Source organism: Monocercomonoides exilis (genome assembly GCF_001643675.1).
Source record: "Monocercomonoides exilis strain PA203 chromosome Unknown scaffold20-1493094, whole genome shotgun sequence".
Classification (NCBI taxonomy): Eukaryota; Preaxostyla; order Oxymonadida; family Polymastigidae; genus Monocercomonoides; species Monocercomonoides exilis.
The window spans coordinates 1,013,852-1,040,000 of record NW_027150565.1 but is presented as its reverse complement, the minus strand read 5'-3'; the positions used below and the strand labels follow the sequence as shown (position 1 = coordinate 1,040,000).

Below are 26,149 nucleotides of genomic sequence, written 5' to 3'. Positions count from 1 at the left end.
TTTGTCTCGGAAATGGCAAACAATGCATAATTGATGCTCCCACAAACTGTTTCAAACGAATATCCGACTGCAATACCGAGTAAATTAATGAAACCGTGCAACGCATCAGTCTGCAATGGCCAAGTTTGCTTATGGAATGATTTGCAATAATCAATATACATTCGAAATGCCCACATATGAGATTTGATAGTTTCTTTCTCACATGGAAGACCTTCTTCTGAATAAGGAGTCAATTCCTCTTTTGAAAATGTTATCAGCACATCAGAGAATAAAGTTGGAGTGTCATGAACGTATCAAGGAGATGACAGAGTAGAATTTGAAGAAGAAGATTCATGTGGAAGAGGAGATAAATCTTTTGTATTCGTTTTTCCATATTAATCGTTTGAGCTTTTTACTGATCGAAAATTTTCATCAAATGAATCGATATCCTTGATTGATTCTTTTTTCAGCTCCAATTGCCTCAATTTTCACTTGATAATAACACAATGCTTTTTATTGTCCAATACTCATTTTTTGCGCAACTTCAATATCCTGCATTTATTGGAAGACACGTTTGCCATCTTTGCCTTCACCTTCCTTTTTTTCTGAACATTGGTGACATCCAATTCTTCCTTTTCGCATTCTGTTGCTTTTGAATCATTTTGCTCCTTCTCCAGATCTTAACAACTGAAAAAACTTGTTGTTTCGGTTTCTGAATCGATGTCGTTTTGATGAATGTCATTATTTGTTTGTTCATATTCTTCTTCAAAAAAACTGCAATCGGTTTCATCTGAATCCCATTCATCCAGTCATGAAAGCTTCTCTATGCTAATTGGTTTTACTATCCTTGTTATCAGAGAACTTTCAAGAAATTCAGAAGTGCGATATTCATTGGATGAAACCTTTTCGTTTTTCTTTCCATAATTATTAATTCATTTGAATGACATTTGTGTACAAGCATTGAAATCATTAGTGACAAACCTTTTTTCAAATACAGAGCTTGTTGAACGTGCAGATGCACAAACTCTTTTCAGCCATTCGCAATTGACTGAATCCCATCCGGAAATAACAGAACTTGTTATTGTTGCCTTCCTCCTCCATTTTATTTTTGATCTGAGTCCATTCTTTAACTTTCGTGACTTTGAACTTTTGTTTGAAGTGACTTCCTCAATTAGCTCCTCCTCGAAATTAGTCGATTCCAAAGAATTCAAACACTTCTCAGTTAGGTTTTCTTTTTTGGAAACATGAAGTGGTCCAGGATATGGAGATTTAAGCGCATAGGAAGACAAATGATCCAACGATTGTTGCACTGGTAATTCCTTCAGTGTTGATAAATAAAAATCCAGCTTTTGTATTTCTTATTAAGTTGAAAATTCCATTATCAATATTGTGATTGATGATTCTTTGAATTTATCCTCTTCATCTGTTTCCTTTTTTTTCGACAACTTGAAACTTCAAAAAGACGTTTCCTAGTTTATACAGCATCGGAACTGATATTTCTTTCATGTGTGTCTCCTGAGTTCCAGACTATTTCAACAGACTAATTCGAATAGAGGTTTAAAACATTCGAAAAAGAGAAAAAGGAGCAGAAATCTGGAAAGATAACAATGTTAAAAAAGGGAGCGGAAAAATTTATATTATGTTATTTGAACAATAAAATGTGGACATTTTCAATAATTGAAGACGGTCACATTATATCAACAAACTTATATTGTTGATATTCAACAACAAACCCATTTATTTTCTCAGTAATTACAAACTCACATGGATAATTTTTATCGCTTATCCAAATCCAGAAAATGCAATAATAAAAATATTTTTTGTTTATATTAATGATATTATTCTCCACTGTGTTGTCATTTTTTGTCGAATAATAACAAATAATAAATTTTCCAAAACTTCTTCATTCTCACGATTATATTTGAAATGATTTTTAAACTTTTGAAATCTCAAAAAAATAATTCTCAAATAGGTTTTTTTGAATTTTCACTTCTTATTTTTTTTATCTTTATTCTAACACACACACACACACACACACACACACACACACACACACACACACACACACACACACACACACACACACACACACACACACACACACACAAATATATATATATATATATATATATTACTGAATAAAACAACATGTAAAAATTAAAAAATCATGCCTAATAATAAAAAGTTGAATATTTAAAAAATGACAAAGATTTTGTTCTGACAGTTTCTTTTCCTTCTGTTTGAACATAATTTTTCTTTTTATCTTCTTAATTATTATTAGAAGCTTATTGTTTTGCTTTATTCACAGGGAATTTTTTCTTCTGTTGCATTCACTTATTCATCTTAATTTTCATCCATATCATTTTTTTTATTTCAATCTTTAGCTTTTCTTATTATCACATAATTCAACAAGAATTTCTTTAGTCAAAATATTTTTTTAAAGTCAAATTGATTTCTAAAAGATGAAAAAATATTTTTGAACAATGAGAAAAATTATCTCAAGAAAAGTCTGAAAAAAGTGATGAAAAACATTTATGTGGAAGAATATTATCAACATAAAGGAAGGTGACAATTCTGTTCAGATAATTTGAGCCAGAATATTAACAGCAAAATAAACTTAAAAAATAATTGATGAAAAAACAAATTTTTGTTTTAAGTTGATAATTTGGATTTTCAAGCAGCATTCACTCCTCTATAAAAAAGGAGAAAGATGTGAATGCTGTATGGCACGAAGATTCAAACGTCGATTTGATGTTTTTGGAATTCTCTCCATATCAGTTGATCTGCACAAGAGGCAAGGAATAAAGAATGAGAGAAATGTGTTTGTTTTTTTGTGATGTGCGCTTTCTTCTTTCGATAATCGAAGGAAGAAGAATGGTGAGAGCATGCCTTTCAAAGCACTCGTTGTCCATCCAGCAGCTTCCATTTTACAGTATCTCAAGCGTAGGAGATTACAGTCTTTTCAGTTCATCTGGCAGGTTTCCACTTGGCCATAGAATAATAGTGTGAAAGGCATATCCGTCCGCTGCAACAGCTGCCACGAATGCAGAATTAATCATTCTTGGTGGTTCTTTCGTGAAACCTGCTTTTGTGTCCGTAGTATGCGCAACAAGCTGTTTTGAATCTGTGGGAACGCACGTTGATGATTCGTCGATACTTATAATAAAAGCTGGATTATAATGGTATTTTTTGTGCGGCTCGTCGAGTGTTTTATACCAGGGTTTTAAAACACTTCTGCACGAAACAGCCAGTCTGTTGATGTCCAAATTCTTCGGCGTTCCAGTCATCCACTCAGGATGACGCTTGACAAAACCATACGTGGCAGACATTGAAACTTCGGTAAATTGTGCGTCTTCGTCATCGTTGTAGTTTATGACATTTTCCATCAACAATATAAATAATTAAAACATATAAACAAATCCAAAACAAACTAATTCACTTGTTTTTTTTAAAGTTAAATATGTTCCAGACTTTGCTTCAATGTGTATAATGTCTTAAACTCTTTGTTCCTTTTCTCCCACCACAATTGCAGGTCTACCAATTTTTACCAACCAGCCTTCCTTTTCTCAGTGCTCGAACTGCATTCTTTATTCCTGTGCAGCTGAATTCCTTGGAATTAATGGCATCCGTGGTGCGAACAATTCCGTCAACAAAGATGTGAGCCATTCGTTCCAACGAACTGTTGTATTTCCCATGCTTGCGCAAAGACATTGCATGCTGCAACTTTTTTTGTCCATCTTCAAATTTTGTTTCCACAAAAATTTTCATTTTGAAATAATATTTTATTGATCATTATTATTACATAATTTCAATCATATTAATGCTTCAAAAAATTAGAGTAAATGACATGATTGATAAACTGGTGGTTTAATACTTTTTGTAACATTTTAATTCCACACAGGGGTTCAAAAATCGTGAAAAACCACACAAACTCTCTTCCCTCAATGTATTTTCTAGTTTGTTTCAATTTGCATAAAATTATATTAATTTTAATTTTATATAAATGTGTGATTCTTTTTGAAAAGTCACAAATGTTTAATTTTCAAATAGAATAAAAAATTCATATTTCGATCAATTTTCTGTTCCCACTCACCAAATTTCGCTGTCATGAAAGTGAAATCATCGCGAAGTTATTATTTTCATGACAGCGAAATTTGGTACGTGGGAACAGAAAATTGATCGAAATATGAAATTTTTATTATATTTGAAAATTAAACAAAAGGAACTTTTCAAAAAAAAAATGCCATATATCAAAAATTTCATATTTCGCTCAAATTTCTGTTTCAGCTTACAAATCTTCTCAAGAATGTTTGAAATAGCATTATCAAGTGAAGATTCCATTTTCGTGAAGTTTGATATTTGTTAAAAATATATTTTGCTAAATATGAAATATTTGTTCTAATTGAGAATTTAACATTTGCGACTTTTCAAAAAGAATCACCTATATTTACAAAAAAAACTAATTTTAATCAGAAAAATGTTATTAATGAAACCAAAATTTTCTAAAAAAAAATGATTTGATAATTTCATGAAAATCGAGATTATTTTCTTATCTAATGTTCCTTTTTGAGATCTTCTCATACGTTTTTGTTATGTTTGAAACGTATCAGGAAGAGCTTTATTTGTTAGAAGAATATGAATAAGTTTTATAAAGTATTGACTTCAATGATATATTAGATATTCCTTGTTTTCAGCTATTGAAATTTCTTCATAATGAAATGGATATTACATTCTTGATCATTAAAAATTTGGGTAAAAAAATATGAAAAAGTGATTGTTAACTTCGATATTTTACAAAATGATCTTTACAAATGTGGCATTCTTTTTGAAAAGTTGCAAATGTCTAATTTTCAAATAAATGAAAATAGATTGATATTAATCAAATTTCTGGTCCAGATAACCAAATGAAACTTCAATGTATATTTTGTCATAATCAAGAAATAGATTCCATATTTGTGAAGTTTTGTGAGTGCAAACAATAATTTGAAGAAAATTTGAAGTTTTCGCTTTGTCGGATAATAAAACATACTCCATTTTTCAAAAAAAAATAAAAATAAAAAAAATAAAAAATAAAAAATAAAAAATAAATTTTAAAAATAAAAAAAAATATGAAAATAAAAAAAAATAGTTAAAAAAAAATAAAAACATCCAAAGAACTTTGCATATTTTTTATATTTGCATTGAAACGTTTAATCTCTCAAAAAGAACTGATGATGATTCATTTCTATTTATCTCATAAAAAAAACATTAAATAAAAGATGACAAAATAAGGTCGATCAAGATTTTTATAAAAAAATTTTTGAAGTGTTTCGAATTTTAAAGTTGATTATATTGATATTTTTTATTTGAAGTTAATATTAATTTCTATGAAAATATTATTTTTTTTAAAAAAAAGGGGGAAAATACGGACTTTCAAGCTTTTTATGCACAAAGCAAAAAAAAAATTGTTTCGCTCATAACTTTATTTCGCTTTCTCAGATTTCAAAATAAATTTGATTTTCATATCTGTTAACAGGCATCATTGAATCAAAACATTAAGTTTTCCAACATTTCACGAATGTCAAAAAATGGACCCATTTTTATTGTGTTTTTTAATCTCAAATAATCATTGAAAAGTGCATAATTTTTCAATGAAAATGCCTGAAGTCATATATTTTGACCAAAATTAATTCATAATATTTGATTTATTAAAAAAAATCAAAAAAATAAACCGCTTCCAAACATTTTTAACATGTCCATTAGCATTTGTTTTCCAAACCTGCTGTGCTTTTCCAAACTCATTCATTAAGGCTTATGTTTTCAGCTGAACGAGAAATCAGTTTCGATTTATTGATTGTCCAATGAAAGAACAACAACGAAAAGATTTGCTTATTTTTTCTCCAAACAAATTCTTTTATTCATTTTATTCAATTTGTAATTAATTATTAACAATAATTTTTCATTTTTGTCAACAAATTTCTTCACAACATTAGTCAAACACCCCTTTTTGAAGCTTCTTCAAAATTCAAATCTCCAAAATATTACATTATTCTTTTAATAACCTGTTGAAAATACTCCTCCATCGGGCTCTATTCTTTCAGCACCTATTCATTTAACGAAATGCAGCGAATCATTTCCAACTCCAATTGTGTTTCATCGAACACAGTTTGGTTGCAATCATCGTTAATGGTGATTAGCGTTGAGGCAACCATGGCACGTTTCAAGGCTTCTTTGATGAAAGTGCATTGCGAAAGTCTGCACTGTTGCCAGCCAACAACAAAGGCTGTTTTTTCCATGACAGCTTGTTGGGTTTCATCGTCTTTGTCAGCAGCAATTAGAGCAGTACAAATGAAGCCACTTCGCAGTGAATGGAAACAAAACAGATGACAAGTGTACCCAGCTGCTTCCGCTCTTCTTTTGAATCTCTCCCTCATGCTTTCAGTGCTCAGTGGCCACACCAGTTTATTAAGGTTTGCTTTTTCATTTGTGTTAACCCAATCAAAAAGCCTAACTCCTTTTTTTTGATATACATGCAACGAGAGCCAATAGACTGGATCGTCGTCATTCACTTCATCTTCGTTGCCTTCAATTGTGACCTTGTGCCCACAGTTATGTGAAGCTTTGGTTCTATTGTTTTGGATTGTGCATAACAGTTTTCCATTCGCCTTTGATCTCACGACTTGTTTGATGTCTGATAGTTTCACGTTGGAAAGTGTAACAGCGCGAGCCCCTGTGCGCACAGCAACGAGATAAAGAAATGATTCAAGCGCCTTATCGAGCATTGTATTGGGAATGAAATGAACAATTCTTTTCACATCCTGAAGAACAGCAGGTTCTTTTTTTGTAACTGGGTGATTCTTTTTGAAAAGTCACAAATGTTTTATTTTCAAATAAATCAAAAATTTTATATCTTGCTCAAATTTTTGTTAACATGCACCAAACTTCTCTAATATAAAATCTATTTCTGGATAATACCATTTCATTCATTTTTTTGAAGATTCGTGAGTGAAAGCAGATATTTGAGCAAAATATGAAATTTTTGATTTATTTGAAAATTAAACATTTGTGACTTTTCAAAAAGAATCACCCAACTGTTTTTTGCACTTCACTTCTGTGTTTGAGACATCTCACAGCATCTCTTAAAGAATGATAAGTATTTGAACTTAATCTTTTTCCTCTTTTAATGATGTTAATTCTTTTTAGTGATGGATTAATCACGTAGCAAATGGAGGAAAGAGGATAGTGGCACTCTTTCACGCAAAACAAAATGAACCCTCTGGCTGATTCATGATGTAATGGCCAAGGTTCTATTTCAACTTTTTCTGCCCAAATTGTTAGTAACCGATTGACCCAAGAATGTTTCCGTTTGGTTGCTTCAGACCATATGGATTCCACATTCAAGTATTTCTTGGCTTTTTCCTTGCTGACTCTGCTCACTGCTTCATCCATTCGAGTGGGATGAAAGTAGAGAGAGGAGGAAGGAATAATGGACGATGCTGAAAGAGAAGAAGAGAGAGAATTTGGAGAGACATCTGTTGAAGATGTTTAAAATAGTTCGGAGAAGGATGTGGGAGGGGGCGAAGCACAAGCAGGAGTATTTGAGGGAGAAGACAAGCTGTTGAGAGCATTTGCTTTTTCGCTGAAAAATTGACGATCATTTTTCAAATATTTGGTAGCATCTTTCGTGCTTTCCAAAATGTCTTTTATTTCAATACAATTTAACTTCTTCATTTTAATTTCTCCTTCATCAGATTCTTCCTCTTCTACCATAGGATTATCATCCTCTTCATCATTTTCATCTCTGTCAGAAACTTCGCTTGCAAAATCTTCAGAATCTGAATAATCTTTTGCATTGTCATATTTGTCGAATTTGCTTTTTTTCAAAGCATATATAACGGAAGGAAGAATATGCGAGATAGAAGGTGTTCTTGTTGAATCTGAAGTGCGAAATTCATTTGATGAATGTTTTTTATGTAACGAATCTTTTTGAAGAGATGGATTTGACGAAGTTGTTGCACATATGGAAGATGAATAACTATGAGGTATTTTTTTTGCAGGAGAAAGATATTCCTTAACGAACGACATCATCCTTTCGCACGCTTCTTCCCTTCTTATAAACTCGTTTTCATCAAAATTGTACGAAAGAGTGCGAATTTGAGCTGATGGAGTTGATAATGTCTGAAAAAAAAATAATAAATTCTTTATTTTTAATGAAAAACCAAACATTTTCTGGAATATTACTGGATTGTTCGTGTTTGTCCTTGATTTTTTTTTTATCATTCGTTCTCTATAATAAAAAATCAATAAAAATAATAAAATTTTATCAAATAAAACCAAACATTGTAATTTTCAGTATCATCTGAAAACCTAGAGTTTTCATTTGGATCCAAAATTTCACAAGTGACAGAATTTGCGACATATGAGCTAGATTCGATTTCCATTGACATGTTTTGAAAGCGTTAAACTTTTATTGCATATTTTTTGATCATTTTTCATAGACAAAAAAAAAATCAAATAATACTTTTTGACAATTCGAAAATTATAGGAATAAACTGCATATTATAAATGTTAAATGAATTGAAAAATTTTTTGAATTTCATTCAACCTGACTCCAAAAAAAAAAAAAAAAAAAAAAAAAAAAAAACACCATTTTTTTGAGGCTTGAATTGCTTTCACAGAGTTTCCTGAAACAAGGAAGCCCTTTTGGCTTTTTCATATTTCCTTTATTCTTTTTCTATTCAATTATTCTTTTTATTCTTTTTTGTGCTCAATCTGACAGTTGCAACGATCAATAAGCATTTCCTTCTGAAGAGATGTTTTTTAATGTCGACCTCTAATCCAACTCATTAACTTTTATTTTGGAAGTGTAGGCTCCACAAAAAGCAAAAAAAAGACAACTGATTTCCTAGATTGAATGAGTTCAAAGTCTTCACGATTTCATTCGTTATTGCATCAAATTCAAAAGGAATTATTTGAAGCGCAAAATCAATATAACAAAATTCCAGTTGTTAAAGAGTTAAATTTCTTTTAGAAAAATGTGGAATTCATAAAATATGTTTTAAGTTTCTTTTCGGAAATAACAAAAATGCTTATAATGTGTAACACTGACAAAAATATGTGTTTTTTTTTAAATAATCACAATAAAAAAATATGAATTGTCTGGACGTTGATAAAAAAATGTGTTTTGAAACATAAAAAATGTTTTTTTTTTTTTTTTTTTTTTTTAAAACCAACTTTTGTATAATTTTCAAATATAATTAAAATTTCATATTATTTTTAAATTTCTGCAAACACTTTCAAAGCTTTTCTTATAGGGAAATAATAGCACTGTTTTGGTTTTGTTTCCATTTCAGAAAAGTTTTATTAGTGTAAACAAAATATTGAAGAAAATATGAAATTTTTTCTTTAATTGACAACAAAATAAATGGAAGTCTTCAGAAAAAATAGGGAATATTAAAAAATAATTTTTTTCAACTTATTTCACTAAAAAAATTTTTTTTGATTTTCAAATGATAATCATCAAAAACCAAAGACAGATATTAACATACACACATTTTTCAATTTGACATTAAAAGTTTTGGAAAAAACGAATTGTTGATGTGAATAATGAAAAATGGTGAATCAATAGTTTATCGAGAATAGCACAAATATAAAAAAAAATATGAATAAAAAAGTTGATCTTGGATTCATCTGGCTTCGACCATAAAATGATTTTGTTAAAACAAAAGAATGAAATATCATTTTCATTCGTTGATTCATTCTTCATTTCAGAGAAAGACAAACTTAAACTGTTTAACATTTATATCGATTGAAAAGTTATCTTTTTTTAAAAAGATCGTGTTTTTGATTCTTTCTTGCTTTATGTACAAAAAAAAATGATTGTTTTGAAGGCAGTTTTTTACGAATTTTTTGAATATTAGTTTGAAACAAGACTGTATTCATAAGTTCTGATTTCAGGGAACAAAAGTTATATCTTCCACTGGAATAGCCATCTTGCATATCTCTTTCTTGCCAACTTTATTTTATTGAACCTTTTCTTACACACCGCAGACACTGCATGAGTAATTCTCATAAATCCCACTCTTCTAACTTTGTCAACGATAGCCCGTATTCCTCCACCAAGTACTGTTCCAACCACCAAACCACATTGAGCGTATGCTTTTTGGAGATATCTCCTTCCATGGACATGCAATGATCATCTCACTTAACACCTTTTCCAGTTTCAACATTTATCGTTACCATAACGAATGTTGATTCCTTTTTGGAAAATACTCTGACAATGTGTTTCAGCTTTATGTGCGAGCATGAATGTCCTCTTGAGCCAGTTGATAGGGCAAACAGAAAGAGGGATGCCTTCCTAGGTTTATCCATGAACCAATCAGGCATGCATTCTAATATTCTTTCCAGATATTTAACCAGCAACAGATTGTTTTGCCATTTGGGGCAAAATAATTTGCATCAGGCATTTTCATTGAAAAATTATGCACTTTTCATTGACTTTTTGAGATCAAAAAATTTGAAACAAATAGGTCCATTTTTTGACATTCATGAAATGTTGGAAAACGAATTGTTTTGATTTCTGCGATTCCTGTTTACGGATATTAAAATCAATTTTATTTCAAAATCTGATAAAGTTATATAATGTTATGAGAGACGCAATTATGCAATGCTTTGTGCAAAAAAAGCTTGAAAGTCCGTATTTTTCCCCATTTCTTCTCCTTTTCTTGCTCATTTTCAATTATTGTTTCTTCATCTTTCCAGCTATTTCTTTCTTTCTTAATATCTCTTTGAGTCTCAAAAACTTTCAGTCTCACTTCTGTAGTAATGTTAATGTTTGCTTTCCTCCACGAAATTGCACACAATGATCAGACTATTCCATTTTCAATTGTTGAAACCGAACATTTTGATGCAATTCCCAAAACCTTCAAAAACTCATAAACAGTTTTTGGTTCCAATGGCCAAGTGTTGTTGTCTGTTGCTTTGCAAAATTGCGCATTCATCCAATATACCAATCGATGTGTTATCCATGTGTCATTGGAAAACGGAATTCTAACTTCCATATAAGGAAGAAAATCTTCTGTCCTTTTTGATGACAAGGTGCGCTGCAATCTAGATGGAGAATTTGGTACAGAATCTGAAGGGTTGAGGGCTGGATCCCACGTTGGGGTTGTTGGCCTCTGCATTGGATATAATAGTTTGTCATCAGCTCCATGATAACTCTGCATTGCTAATCATTTTGTATTTTGTTTCACATTTCATTTGAAATTCACTATCTTTGACATCAGTATTTGATTTTTTCAGATCATTCTCATTCTTTTGGAATTAATGAACAGCTGACTTCGCAATGTCGAAGTTTTCTTCGGAGTACTGAACAAAGGTTCGAAATATTTTGTTTATGTTTTCCTCGTATTCTTTTCCAATTTTTCTTGGGTCTTTTCTTTTTCTTCCAGTTTACTATGGCAAAATATTTATTTCGTGTGATAATCATCCAATTCCATTGTTTTTGCTTCGTCCATTGTTGAATTTATAGGAATTGATTTTGAAATTTCTGAATCAGTCAATCTTCTTTGTCTTCGTCAAAATTTCTATCATAGGAATAATTACTAATTATTTCAGCATTTTCTTCCTCATTTTTTTCGTCTTCGTTTTCATCTTCATCGTTTTCTTCTTCTTCTTCTTCTTCTTCTTTATCATTCACTTTCTCATGTTCTTCTTTCAAAATTTTTTCATTCTTTCCACATATTTTTTCTTCTTTTCTCTTTTAATTCTTCTTACAGCACGTTTTCTGTTTCGATGCAATTTTCCAGATTTTGGCTTTTTCTTTTTTCAACAGTTTTCTGCTTAAAAAATAGATGCTTTCGTAAAACTTTTCATCTGTTCAACATTTTTATCTTTTTTTTTTTTTTTTTTTTTTTTTTTTTTTTTTAAAAAATACAACGCTCGACTCATTTTTCACAAATCTTCCTTTTTCGAATTGAACAGCGTAAGGAGATACTGGGAGGGATGAGCAAAATTTTCTTTGTGGCTTTCAGAATTTTGAAGGAGTTACATAAAATATAAAATATAAACAAATTTATAAAGATTATTTCGTTGTTAAAGTTGAACGTCAGCAGTGAATATAACGTTTTATAAATGTTTTCATTTTCAAGTACTGTTTCATTCATTTTTATGTTTTATTTGTAAAATTTTTATTTTGAAAAATTTTTTGGTTTTATATTTGTGTTAAAAAAAATTGAATCCAATTTTATATTTTTTTACAACAAATTCAACAAACTGCACACTTTTGAAAATTGGAATACGTAAAACTTATTTGAAACGAAAATATGAACATTTTGAGATATTTATAGGATAACGACAAAAAAAATTTTAAAAAAAACATTTCAATTCTTCCATGATATTTAACTTTGATTTCTTTCAAAAAGAATAACTCACACATTCATTTTGTTATCAATCAATATAGAAACAATTGAAATGCTTGAAATATTTAAAAAAAAAAAAAAAAGCGATTTTTTGAGGTGAACAAATTAAGAGGGAGATAACGAAGTTTCTTTATTAAAGAACACAAAGTAATTGATTAGGAGATTTAAAAACAAATGTTGATTAAAAACCAAATAGAAACAAATTTGAATAAAGTTGTTTAAATTGAAATTTGTGATTAATATCCTCAGAAGAAAATCAAACGAACATGTCCTTTATATATTGCATATTCAAAAATTTTTATTTTTATTTTTATTTTTATTTAATTTCATTTTTTTTTTATTCTATATTTTTTGTTAATTTATAAAGAAAGAAACTTATTTAAGTTCACACGGAAACTCAGCACAATTCAATATTCAATCTCCTTCTTTGCATAGTTTTCATATCTGTTTTCAAGTTATCTCGACCCATCGTTTGTTCTTTATGATTGTCTTTCGCAATGTGAATATATAAATTTATTTGATAAAATTGAAATTCAAAATCATTTTTCCATTTTATTTGTCAAACCATCTTTAAACATATGGGTAATTCTTTTTGAAAAGTCACAAATGTTTTATTTTCAAATAAAATTAAATTTTCATAATTTACTCAAATTTCTGTTAACTAATATCAAACTTCACTTAAATGGAATCTTAAACTTGATAAAACAATTTCCAACATTCTCAGAGAGATTTGTAAGCTAAAACAGAAATTTGAGCAAATCGTTAGATTTTTGATTAATATGATAATAAAAACATTTGCGACTTTTCAAAAAGAATCACCCATATGCAAAGGTTTTCGATTTTCAATATGCAAATAATTCTCATTATTTTCAAAATGTTTTTTGACTGGTATTTTTTTTACATAATTGGATGAAAAAAACAATAAATTTGATTATATTTTCCGAATAGTTTTAACAAGCTTTGATATTGTTTACAAAATATATTGAATACAGAAATTATGAAGTTTTCAAATTCCTAGTCCGAAAGAAAGCTATTTGATTATTTGTTCAAACAAAAAATCTTTTGATAAATAAAAATTAACTGAAAAACAAATACTCAGCATAATTTGCGAACTTGAAAACGAAAAAATCCAGACTCCGAAAAAAGAAACAAAAGGTTCTTCATCGCTAACTGACAAAATGCTTTATAACCTAAAATGGCTGTTTTCTGGAACTGCACAAACAAGAATTGGGATTTGATCCAACAAAAGCAACCACATTATTTCTGATGCAATAATCCAAATACGTCCACTCCTGTTGAAAATTTTGAGAAAAATGAACATTGAGAAAAGAAGACCAAAATATACAGATACAGATGAATCTTTTGGAACGGTTGCACTACAAGTGGACGCAACGTCTATAAGAACAGACAAGCCAGCTAGCAGTTTTGAAAATCAGAAGTTGCTCTGGGATAGGCATCATAAAGTTTATGGATTATTAAACAGCTTTCAGTTGCAACAAGCCATCCTTTTGAAGCATTGTTTGCTTCAGAAGTTGTTGAGGGTCACATCCATGATTTCTCATTGTTTGAACGAGACTTGAAGCCGTTGAAAGAATATTTACAAATATCAGAATACGAAAGAGATAAATATGGATTGGACGAAGGAATTAAACATTGGAAAGTTATGGCAGACAGAGGATATCAAGGTGCTGTTGAAGGAATTGATGTAATCACACCAATTAAAAATGCTCAAACGATAGAAGAAATAGCAATTAATGAAAGACAAACAAAGAAACGGATTCCTGTTGAATGCTTTTTCGGAAGAATGAAGTGGCAGTGGAATAAACGTGTTAACAGGAACTAAAACGGCTTGGATGATGCAAAGTATGATATCGAAATTGCAGTTTGGCTAATAAATTTAAATATTCAGGCATATGATTTATGTAAAGATGATGGATAATAAGAGAAGAAATGTATTTCTTTTAATCATTTAGAGATTGAAAAGCAAAAAAGAAAAGAAAAGAAAAGAAAAGAAAAAAAGAAATAAGAAAAAATGTTAATAATGTCAATTATTACAACAAAATCATAATAAAATTGAATATCAATGGAAGAAAAAAAATTAAAGTATTTTTTAGTTTACAGAGAAAAGAGCACAATGGAAACATTGAATTGATATGTCGAAAAATCAAAATAAATCAAATTGTTAATAATGAAAAAATTAAGAAAGAAAAGAAAGTTTCCTTCTTTTATCTTTATTATTTTCAAAGTGCTTCAAACGTATTTTTGAATATTAAGTTTTTATCACTTGGGTTTGACTTTTTTTTGTGAAAGAAAAGTTTCATGTTGAACTTATTTTTAAATTTATTACAAAAAATATTCGTTTGAAAAAATATTTTTTGGAAAATCTTTAAAATAAGAAAAAAAATTCATTTAATGATGACCGAGATATAATGCAAAAAGATTTTTTTAACAATCAATCTTTATTTTCCAAAAGACGATAAGATCAACTCACAATAATCTTAATGTTTTGTAAATTTTACTTCTATTAAATATTTATAATCATTTCTGCAAGAATCGTTTTGTGATATTGAAAAGTGACGATGTGGTTTTAACGTAAAAAAAGCAGAAATTAAAAACTATTCAGGGTCTGCTCCTCTTGTTTATCACATCAATATGATCGCTATCAGAAGATTTGTCATATGATATTTCATCTGTTTCTGTTAAAAGAAGAATCATTATCTCCGTCAGATTCTTTAGATTCTAAGTCTCTAAATTCGATCGGAGTTCCAATTTTTTTATTTTCCACTTCATTATAAAAAAACATGCCCTTCGCAAATTCAGAAAATTCCGTTGATTTTCTTTTTGTTTATATAAATTCTGCAATTATATCGTCTATATATCTATTTTGAATTCCACGCGAAGGGAGATATTTCCGTAATTCACTCCTTACAGCTTCAATAGAATTTGTACACACACTTTTCCAGTTTTGTATCTGTATTAATGTCATTCGGTGTGACGATCGAACCCCAACGATTTTAATGTTGCGTTAGCCTTCCATTTGTCTGAATAAATGGGAGATTTTGGTGTTACGTTTTTAATAATTGATGGTTATAATTGTCCCTTTTATCTGTTCTTAACTCCAATAATAATGGAATTTCCTTAACATCCACATGTTTTCATTTCTTTAACGCTGAAAAACCAAATTTGCTTTTTTCTCCTTCCATGGTGATATTTTCTTCGTCTGAGCAGCATTTCATTGATTTCAACGATCTGTCCATCTTTTCCCAACTGTTCAAAATTTTGACACAGGTTTGTTTCTCCAACATGTCGTTATAAATGCATGTTATATGAAACTGAATCTTTATTAACATTTAGCAGAATGCAAATATGTTTATTATTTATCCCACAAATGTGAAGAGCAGCAAAAGAAATCCTTTAGAAAATCCTAATTTTTAATCTTTCATATATGCATCTTCATATGCAGTTTTTTTGGATTTGCAATGAGAACACAGAAAAATTCTTTCCTGAACAGAATCCTTAGTAAAATACATTATTGATCCGCACTTCTCGCACTCCATCTTTTTGTCCGATATAATTTGTAACCAAAACCAATCCCAGCAAATTTTTTCGTTATGAAACATTGAAAAATTAAAAGGAATCTCCCTTTTCTTCAAAATTTTTCAACTTATTTTTTAACTTTTTTATCATCATAATAACTAATTTATTGAATTTTTAATAAAAGTTTATCATTTGTGAGTAATCATATGATTATATAACAGCATTATAACGTATATGGGTAATTCCTTTTGAAAAGTCGAAAATGTTAAATTTTCTAATCAATTATATTTTCATATAATGCTCAAATTTCTGTAACTGTTCACGAATCTTCTTTAGTATTCATGAAATAACATTATTAAGTAATCAGTTCCATATTAATGATGTTTGGTGTATGCAAACAAAATTTTGAGTTAAAAAATATAAAAATTTTGATTTATTTGAAAATTAAACATTAACGACTTTTCAAAAAGAATCACCCACATATAATAATTAATGATGTAATAATATTTGAAAGACAGTTGTTGGAGACTCATTTTCAAATGAAACAGCGTTTGATGAAAAAGATTAAATCCCCATATTTATGGCTTATTAAACATTTAATTTTTATTTTTTGGCTGTGCACATTTTTGATATCACAAAAGCGGATGAGATTGATGATCTAATCTACGATGAAGATGCAACATGGAGGTGATTTTTCATGAACATATTGTGTGGGAGAAATATGCAGTATCTCAAGTGCCGAAGATATATGAAAGTTTAAAAGGGAGAGAAGTTCCTTAAATATTGGTATAGTTCCAAATGCATTTATGAAAAATCAGTTTTCTATGGAACAGTCTTTTCACAAAATAAAATAGGATTTGGGAAAACAATGAGGATTCTTTTATGGTATTAGAAGGGAATTTCCATAAAGCGTATTTCAAGATTCATAGGAATAAACGGAAAGACAATTGGATTTTTGGGGAGTGTGGCTAAAGTTGTGCGCATGAATGTTTGGATTGAGAACCAAGTCCAAATCGGAGGGGAGGGAAAGACATTCGAAATTTTTGAGGCTATTTGGAGTAGGAGAAAGTTCAAGAGGGGATAGTGAAAAGAACAGATTTGGATTTTTGGTGGTGTAGAGAAATTGGAAGGAGGAGGAGCTGGTCCAAGATTCGTGATGATTGTACCCAATCGTCGTAAAGAGACTTTGCTTTCAATTATACCAGAAAGAATACACACTGGAACAACAATCATATCTGTCGAATGGAAGGCCTATTCCACTTTGAATCTTCACAATAACGTGCACAAAACGGTGTGTCACAAACGACATTTTGTGGATCCTGAAAGTGGAGCCTGCACCAATACAATTGAGGGATTGTGGGGCACTCTCAGAAAATCTTTTCCCCCTTATGGAGTAAGGAAATCACTAATTCCCGATCATTTAGCAATGCAAATGGTGGAATCATCGAAAGATTATGAATTTTCTGATATTTTGATGCACATTTCTAATTGTTAACCTGTGGAACACCATGCACCTGAACCAGAACCTGTCAAGGATGATGACTATGCTGATATTCCTTATATAGATGATATTTTTCATGAAGAATCGAGTGACGAAGAATCGTCAGGATTAGCTTCAGAGGGAAAAAAAAAACCTCTGACTATGAACCATTCAGTTTTTCGTATTTCAAATTTTGATTTTTAACTTATTGAAAATGGAAAATTTTCAGAGGAAAAAAATTATTCATTTAGTTTTTCATTATCATCCCTTCTTGTTCTTCTCATCGTTCTTCTTTTTTTTGTGGGTTCCTCACTTATATTATTAGAAATGACATTGCAACTATAAAAATCCAATGGAAATTATAATCTTTTCAGAAAAAAAAAAAGAATAGGTGTTTTGAAAGCAAAATTATAAAGTGAAAAAATAAATAATAAAAACATCGAAGAAAATTATAAAGGTGATAATAATAATAAAGAATAAAATAAGAAATATCAATAATTTTCAAAGAAAATATATTCTCCTTCTCAGAAAAAAGAATAATAGAGAAAACAAAAAAAGAATTATATTCTGAGATGAAGAATGAAGTTGAAATAAAAATGTTTAATTTTTCTCACTGCAAAATAACAGAAACTTTAAAAAAGCGAAAAAACGCACTGACCTTTGTGAGTTGTGTGTGAGAGGAGATTTTTAAACGAATTGAAAAAAAGAATAAAAGAAAAGTTTGAAAGAATTAAAAGAGGAAGAAAATGAAGAAATTTGATTGATTATTTGGTGTTTTTTTTTTTTGATATCATAACTTTTTTTGGGGTGCACATTTTTTGAAAGAAAATTATTATTCGAAAGAGAAAAAGTTCGATAATTGTTTATCAAAATATACGATTTTTCCGAATCAAAAATAAAAATGCATTCAATAAGTCTTTTTTCTTTTCAATGCTCATTTGTTAACATTCAAGATTAATTTTTGAACAGAGATTTTGAATGAAAAAATATGATTTTGGAAAAAATCTCCCAAATGGTGAATTTTGGGAAATAATACTTGAACGTTAAACTTGAATATTTGGTTAAAATATGTTTTTATAACAAATTAATTACCACAATTATTCAACAACAAAATTTTAATTCATGTCTCTTGTTCCTGATAAGAAATCAGATGTTGCTGATTATAACGAGCTTTTTCAGGATTTGGAAAAAAGTTGGGAGTGGTTCATTCATATTATCAACTTCAATGTAACGAAAAAATACCCATCTAGTAGAAGATATATGAAATTATCAACAGTCGATGAAACAAATCGATAATGGAGATGTTCAACATGCAACAAATTCGTTTCATATTTGAAGGAGACAGCTTTTTATCGAATTCATCTTTAAATCAATAAAATATTTCTTGTTTTTTTGCATTTCAAGCAAAATTTTCGAATTGATCAGTGCTCATATTTGACCAGAGTTGGTCGAAATACAGTCGGTTATTGGTATTCTGTTGCTCGAGCATCAATCGGAATTCGAATGTCGAGTGTGAGGTTTATTCTTGGAGGAGAAGTATGTATTGTGGAAATGGATGAGGCAATTCTGAGAAAAAGAAAGTTCCACAAAGGGAAAAAGAAGTGACGAATTTGGCTTTTTGGATTCGAAGAAAGAAAAGAAAATGATGAAGTTGTGGAATGTTTTATTGTCAGTGTTTCAAATAAAAAAAAGGATGCTTCGAAACCCATCATTGAAGCCAGCATTCAGAAATGAACAACGATTTTCAGTGATGAGTGGGGTGCGTATAAGTATTTGAATGAATATGGATTCAAACATTTGACAGTTTGCCATAAATACGAATTCAAAAACACAGAAACAGGAGAATGCACTTATTTGATAGAAGGTTGTTGGTCTCATTTCAGAAGATCATTGCCTCCTTGTGGAATCAAAGAAAAGTTCATCGATAATTTTATTGATTCATTTTTGTTTCAACAAGAAAAAGATATGTTATTCAGAATTTGTTTGAAAAGAAACTTATTTGTAACATTCGGATGATGTGTTTTAAAAAATGTTAGGAATTGGGACCGACTTTTTTTATTGAATAAGCAACTTCCAATGACTATTTTATTTTGTTCATTGAATGATTATTTGTCGAAAAAAATGATTGTGAAACATGTTTGAATTGAGAAAAAAAAATAAATTGAAAATTATATATTTTTCAATTATTCGTGTAACTTGAAGCTGAAGAGCCATCGCCAGCACCGAAACTGTCACTGTCAGTTTCTCCACTTGATGAATTTGCATTTTCAATTAAATCGTCAAAATCCTCAACATCTGATGTGATATCTTCGGTGGCATCTTCTTCTTGTATTTTCAGAGGCTCAAATTGATAAATCATTCCGACTAATTGAATAAAATCAACTTTAAAAACACTTTTAACGATGAAAGTTGATAGATAATCTTGAAGAAACTTATGGCGAAATCCTGATTTAGGAAAAAATGATCTCATATGGTGCCACATGCCTTCGACGGTATTAGTGCTAGCCCCTGTAATGGGATCTCTGAAGTTTCTTTGATTTAAAACAATTTTGTGTTCATAATCTTAATCCGGTCAAAAACTTTATAGGGAGCCCACTCATCACACATAATTATTGATCTTTGAAAAATATAAGCTAGAATTATAGGTTGCAAGTGCTTTCTTTTTTTCGATTTTTCAATCCAAATCATTTTTTTCTGAACTGTTCCATCTGTTTTCCTCTCAACAACTCCAATAACCCATTGCTTCCGTTTTGAGCTACTTCTTTTGCCCTTTTTCCTCCTTAAAATTGCTTCATCGATTTCCACAACGGTCCCAGGTCCCCCTAAAATGATTGGATGCTCGATAAAAAAATTCGCCCATGCTTCACGACAAATACTGTACCAATAGCCTACACTGTTATATGATAAATCCAATCGTTTTGTAACAGTAGTATTTGAAATCCCCATGGAGACATATAGAATCAGCAGCAGAATTTTTCCTTACCCTATTTTATTATACTAGAAAACTGATGTTAAAAACTCAGATTTTTTCGATTAACATTTTTTGGATTTCCAATATGATGCATTTTCACCTTTTTTTGATGCGAGAAAAAGATACTCAGTCTTTCCTGCAAATTGGCTTTTTCACTCGCATGATGTGTTCAAAAGACAAATTTTAAAAAATTCATTAAATGAATTTTGAAAAGTCGCAAATGTTTAATCTACAAATAAATCAAAATTTTCATATTATGCTCAAATTTTCGTTGGCATACACCAAATTTAACTAATATAGAATCTGTTTAAGTATAATGCGATTTCACACATTCAAAAAAAGATTCATAAGTGGAAACGAAATTTTGAACAAAATATGAAATTTTCGTTTGATTTGAAAATTAAACATTTGCGACTTTTTAAAAAGAATTACCCATTTTTCAAGAAAAATTGAGATTTAGACTTTAAAATTGATTTTGAAAAAATAGAAAAGATTTCGATCACAGCGAAAGCAGTGCTCAAAAGCTTTTATTCGAAAGAATTTGAATAAAAAATTTAATTGAAAAAACGAAAAAAAAAGAAACCTACAAAAATGGTCACATATTAACTTAGAAATCATAAGATAATTATTTGATTCAATCTAATTGAAAAAATTCGGGAACATATTTGTTTTATCTTGCCCGAAATTACCCATGTGATAATGAGGATGGAGAAGGAGACTGTGAAGCAGATAAAATTGAATATTCTGAATTATTTCATATTAGATCACCATTGATAATTTTAAAAATTTAGAATTTTAAACACTTCAAAAACATTATTTTTATAAACTCTCATTTATATGCACGTTTCAAATGCATTTCAACAATAAACAATTCATTATAAAGTTATTAAAGAATTTCATGGTCGAAAGGCGAAGAGAACTTGTGCTAAATAATCAAACAAAATTTTTCTTAAATAGATGGAATTGAAATAAAAAAATTTATTGAAATGAAAAAAAAATATTCGAATAAATAATGTTTATTCTGAATATACTCCTTTTGTTGAAATAAATAATTTTTTGGAATAAAGTCTGTCTTTTTCGAATTAACTTTTTCAAATAAAATTTATATTAGCATAGAAAATAATACTCAAGAATCACTTTCTTAAACAACACTTAAATATTAATTACAGTTATCCATTTATATAAAAAAGACATATAATTGATAAGATTTGTTTAATATGTTTTATGATCAAAAAACATTGAATTGTTTTTGTTGAATGAACTGTGAAAAAAAATTTTCTTTTATTCACCAATGATAAAAGCAATCAAAATCACTTGCAGTTAGCAACAAGATATAATTGATCATTTCACGATGTTTTTTTGTTCTTTTTTGTTTATTTTTCTATCCGTATTTCACAATTTTGATTAAATAGGAAAAAAAAAATAACCAAAAACAGTATCCAATTGCATGAGGAAAAATATTTCGATGAAATAATCAAAGATACCTAATTTTGCTTTTTCTCCCCTCAACTTGAAACTGTATCAATTACAGATGATGATGTTCCAGTTTTTATAAATCATTCCTTGCATTCCAAGGGAATGAATTCTCCCTATCTTCTATAATTTGCTTTCTTTGCATATGCAATTGATTTCTTGCGCTATCATTGACTGAAACATCTTCACAACGATAACACTTTATGAATGAAATGTTTTGCTGGGAAAATGAAGTATAGGAAGAAGAAGGAGAGGAAGAAGAAGACATGTTTGATAAAGAGGCAAAGCTTGGGCTTGATATGTCAAGGGACTTCTGCGTGAGTGAAGAGAAGTCTGTGGCAGGAGATGAAGGAGTGAGTGGTTTCGGCGGAGTTCCAACAAGATCAGAAGGGGCAGACAATTGTGTGTGTGACAAGGGAAAAAAAGGTGGAGAAGCAAATGTTGAGGATACCTTGATGTTTTCAACGTGTAACTTAGCAGATGAGAGTGAGCTGTCAAACGAGTAAAATGTCTGCTGCTGTTCATCTTCATCGTCACCTCCTTCTTCTCTTCCCATGTCCCTCCTCCTCCTTTCTGTTACTGCCTGTGGAAGCCTTGTGTCGAAAGCGTCAATTTGAGATGCAATAAACTCGTCTTTTTCCGTCTTCGTCTTCGCCTTTGGCTCTTCCTGCTATCTTTCTTTCCTCTCCTCTGAACTCAATTTGCTTCTGAAATCCGCCTTCTTTGCCTCTTCCATTTGAACTTGCACTCCTCTCTCTTCGCTTCTTGGCGGCGTCATTCATCGAGCTGAAGACTGTGATGTGTCCGGCAACTTCTTCCCCCTCCCATCCCGATTCACCCGATTCAGCTGTTGGTGCACTGAATCCGAACGAAGAGCCGAAGCAGATCGGAAAACACTGCTGCAGAAGAGGAAAACAGCTTCGATTATCATCCATTGAAGCTATCGAATGTGAAATGGAGACAACTGCGAAGAAGAGAATAACAAAAAAAGAGGGGGAACAATGAGGAATAGGGAGATATGTCATACGTTGTTGAAACTTGAGGTATCTGAGCAGAGATTACGTTCCATCTTTTGTTCCGAAAGAGAAGTGTCTGTCTTGTTCCGTTCAGCCAATGAGCTGCCCATGCAATCAAAGCAGAGTTACGAAAAATGCAGGTAAGTTGTGTTTTCTTGTTTCGTTTTTCCTGTTGTTTCCAAAGCAACCCCACAAATTCTCTTGGTATGGGTTTATTGTTGTGTTTCAGCCGATCTCCATGCGATCCTCTTTCTTGAATGCTTCTGTCTTATTCATTCCACACAGATTAATCGAGTCGTTTCCTTTCACTCCAACAAATAATTAATATCCATCCTTTAGCCACCACTTCATTATTGCATTCTTTGAAACCCAATTATTGTAGTCATAACCCACTCTCTTCCCATCAATGTTCGTTGCGCAAGATTCATTGAACTAGTTGTTCGATGTATTAAAATGATTATAAAAGCCATAATTTATTGTATCGTGACCATATGAAGCGGAAGCGTTAAATCTGCAATCGTGGAAAAAAAAAGAAATAGCAATAAATGTTATCACCTGGAGCATCTAATTGATATGGTCTGAAATCCAATCCTTCGCCAACTGACACTGCTGAGCACTAAATAAATTGGAGGCTCCGAATTTTGAATGCGGCTGGAACACCGTAGCAATTCATCCCTCCTCCAACAGTATTTGTGAGTGATCGTCCGGTGAATAACCCCTCGAAGGTTCAATCATTCTTTCCTTTACAACTTTCCTTTTCAATGTGGCTTTTCAAATCTGAAATTTTCCTGGAAGAATTCCTTTTGGCAAACAAATTTGAATGATGACTTTTTAGCAATTCTCAGAATATGCCTATCGAATAATTAGCAAAATTATTTTCCTTTCCAACTATTATTATCTGGCTGATCCTTTTTGAAATCATACTTTCGTTCGAGTTTTGATCAAAAAATCTATTTCAATGGAATTGAGAAAAAAAGAACTTCAACGGTTAATGGACACATCACATGATAACATTTCTTAGAAATTGTTTTTTTAAAAAAATCCCTTTAAGAAAGTTTTTTTTGATCAAAACTCGAACGAAAGTATGATTTCAAAAAGGATCAGCCAGATAATAATAGTTGGAAAGGAAAATAATTTTGCTAATTATTCGATAGGCATATTCTGAGAATTGCTAAAAAGTCATCATTCAAATTTGTTTGCCAAAAGGAATTCTTCCAGGAAAATTTCAGATTTGAAAAGCCACATTGAAAAGGAAAGTTGTAAAGGAAAGAATGATTGAACCTTCGAGGGGTTATTCACCGGACGATCACTCACAAATACTGTTGGAGGAGGGATGAATTGCTACGGTGTTCCAGCCGCATTCAAAATTCGGAGCCTCCAATTTATTTAGTGCTCAGCAGTGTCAGTTGGCGAAGGATTGGATTTCAGACCATATCAATTAGATGCTCCAGGTGATAACATTTATTGCTATTTCTTTTTTTTTCCACGATTGCAGATTTAACGCTTCCGCTTCATATGGTCACGATACAATAAATTATGGCTTTTATAATCATTTTAATACATCGAACAACTAGTTCAATGAATCTTGCGCAACGAACATTGATGGGAAGAGAGTGGGTTATGACTACAATAATTGGGTTTCAAAGAATGCAATAATGAAGTGGTGGCTAAAGGATGGATATTAATTATTTGTTGGAGTGAAAGGAAACGACTCGATTAATCTGTGTGGAATGAATAAGACAGAAGCATTCAAGAAAGAGGATCGCATGGAGATCGGCTGAAACACAACAATAAACCCATACCAAGAGAATTTGTGGGGTTGCTTTGGAAACAACAGGAAAAACGAAACAAGAAAACACAACTTACCTGCATTTTTCGTAACTCTGCTTTGATTGCATGGGCAGCTCATTGGCTGAACGGAACAAGACAGACACTTCTCTTTCGGAACAAAAGATGGAACGTAATCTCTGCTCAGATACCTCAAGTTTCAACAACGTATGACATATCTCCCTATTCCTCATTGTTCCCCCTCTTTTTTTGTTATTCTCTTCTTCGCAGTTGTCTCCATTTCACATTCGATAGCTTCAATGGATGATAATCGAAGCTGTTTTCCTCTTCTGCAGCAGTGTTTTCCGATCTGCTTCGGCTCTTCGTTCGGATTCAGTGCACCAACAGCTGAATCGGGTGAATCGGGATGGGAGGGGGAAGAAGTTGCCGGACACATCACAGTCTTCAGCTCGATGAATGACGCCGCCAAGAAGCGAAGAGAGAGGAGTGCAAGTTCAAATGGAAGAGGCAAAGAAGGCGGATTTCAGAAGCAAATTGAGTTCAGAGGAGAGGAAAGAAAGATAGCAGGAAGAGCCAAAGGCGAAGACGAAGACGGAAAAAGACGAGTTTATTGCATCTCAAATTGACGCTTTCGACACAAGGCTTCCACAGGCAGTAACAGAAAGGAGGAGGAGGGACATGGGAAGAGAAGAAGGAGGCGACGATGAAGATGAACAGCAGCAGACATTTTACTCGTTTGACAGCTCACTCTCATCTGCTAAGTTACACGTTGAAAACATCAAGGTATCCTCAACATTTGCTTCTCCACCTTTTTTTCCCTTGTCACACACACAATTGTCTGCCCCTTCTGATCTTGTTGGAACTCCGCCGAAACCACTCACTCCTTCATCTCCTGCCACAGACTTCTCTTCACTCACGCAGAAGTCCCTTGACATATCAAGCCCAAGCTTTGCCTCTTTATCAAACATGTCTTCTTCTTCCTCTCCTTCTTCCTCTATTTTTTCTTCTATTTCTTCTTTCTCGCTGCCACCGCTTTTGACTGTGCCGATCCCTCGTGCGATTCTCGGGAAGAGCAGATTGGGCAATGCTGGTGTGTTTGCAAGCAGCAGCGTGTCAGTAACGAGGGATGTGTTTGAACCACAGAGCATCCTTCTGAACTATGAAGCGTATGTGGCTAGCCAGTTGATTCGGGTTGGCGGTCAGAAGGAGGGGAAGGGAGAGAAGAAGGATGAGAAGAGGAGTGCAAATGAGTTAGTGTGTGATAAAGATGAAAAGGGATCGTTGTGTCTGAAAGATTAATGCATCGATAATGAGAAAGATGAAGATGAAGAAGAAGAGGAAGAGGAAACAGAAGAAGAAGAAGAAGGAGATGGCTTTGACAAAGACATTAGAAAGACTCAGAAAGAAAGAGGAGCAAAAGAAATGATGAAAACAACAAAAAAGAAAAATAAGCCTGTAACGATTCAAACCACACTTTGCTTAGATTTTCTGCCTGAAATCAAAAATC

At 31.3% G+C, this 26,149-nt stretch overlaps 5 protein-coding genes across 5 annotated transcripts; 3 read left to right on the top strand and 2 right to left on the bottom strand.

Annotated features, from left to right (window-relative positions):
- Positions 1–2,930: 2,930 nt before the first annotated feature.
- MONOS_15917 (uncharacterized protein) lies at positions 2,931–3,365 on the bottom strand (the record flags this gene model as incomplete). Its single annotated transcript, XM_067868820.1, has 1 exon — positions 2,931–3,365. The coding sequence occupies one exon, from the start codon at positions 3,363–3,365 to the stop codon at positions 2,931–2,933; it is 435 nt and encodes a 144-aa protein (XP_067728212.1).
- Positions 3,366–6,062: 2,697 nt separating this feature from the next.
- Positions 6,063–6,740, bottom strand: MONOS_15918 (uncharacterized protein; the record flags this gene model as incomplete). Its single annotated transcript, XM_067868821.1, has 1 exon — positions 6,063–6,740. One exon carries the CDS (start codon positions 6,738–6,740, stop codon positions 6,063–6,065), a length of 678 nt encoding a protein of 225 aa, XP_067728211.1.
- Positions 6,741–13,690: 6,950 nt separating this feature from the next.
- Positions 13,691–14,220, top strand: MONOS_17522 (uncharacterized protein; the record flags this gene model as incomplete). Its single annotated transcript, XM_067870450.1, has 2 exons — positions 13,691–13,799; positions 13,868–14,220. 2 exons carry the CDS (start codon positions 13,691–13,693, stop codon positions 14,218–14,220), a joined length of 462 nt encoding a protein of 153 aa, XP_067728210.1.
- Positions 14,221–22,137: 7,917 nt separating this feature from the next.
- Positions 22,138–22,344, top strand: MONOS_17521 (uncharacterized protein; the record flags this gene model as incomplete). Its single annotated transcript, XM_067870449.1, has 1 exon — positions 22,138–22,344. The coding sequence occupies one exon, from the start codon at positions 22,138–22,140 to the stop codon at positions 22,342–22,344; it is 207 nt and encodes a 68-aa protein (XP_067728209.1).
- Positions 22,345–24,941: 2,597 nt separating this feature from the next.
- On the top strand, positions 24,942–25,941 carry MONOS_15140 (uncharacterized protein; the record flags this gene model as incomplete). Its single annotated transcript, XM_067867997.1, has 2 exons — positions 24,942–25,247; positions 25,294–25,941. The coding sequence occupies 2 exons, from the start codon at positions 24,942–24,944 to the stop codon at positions 25,939–25,941; spliced, it is 954 nt and encodes a 317-aa protein (XP_067728208.1).
- Between the last annotated feature and the right edge of the window lie 208 nt (positions 25,942–26,149).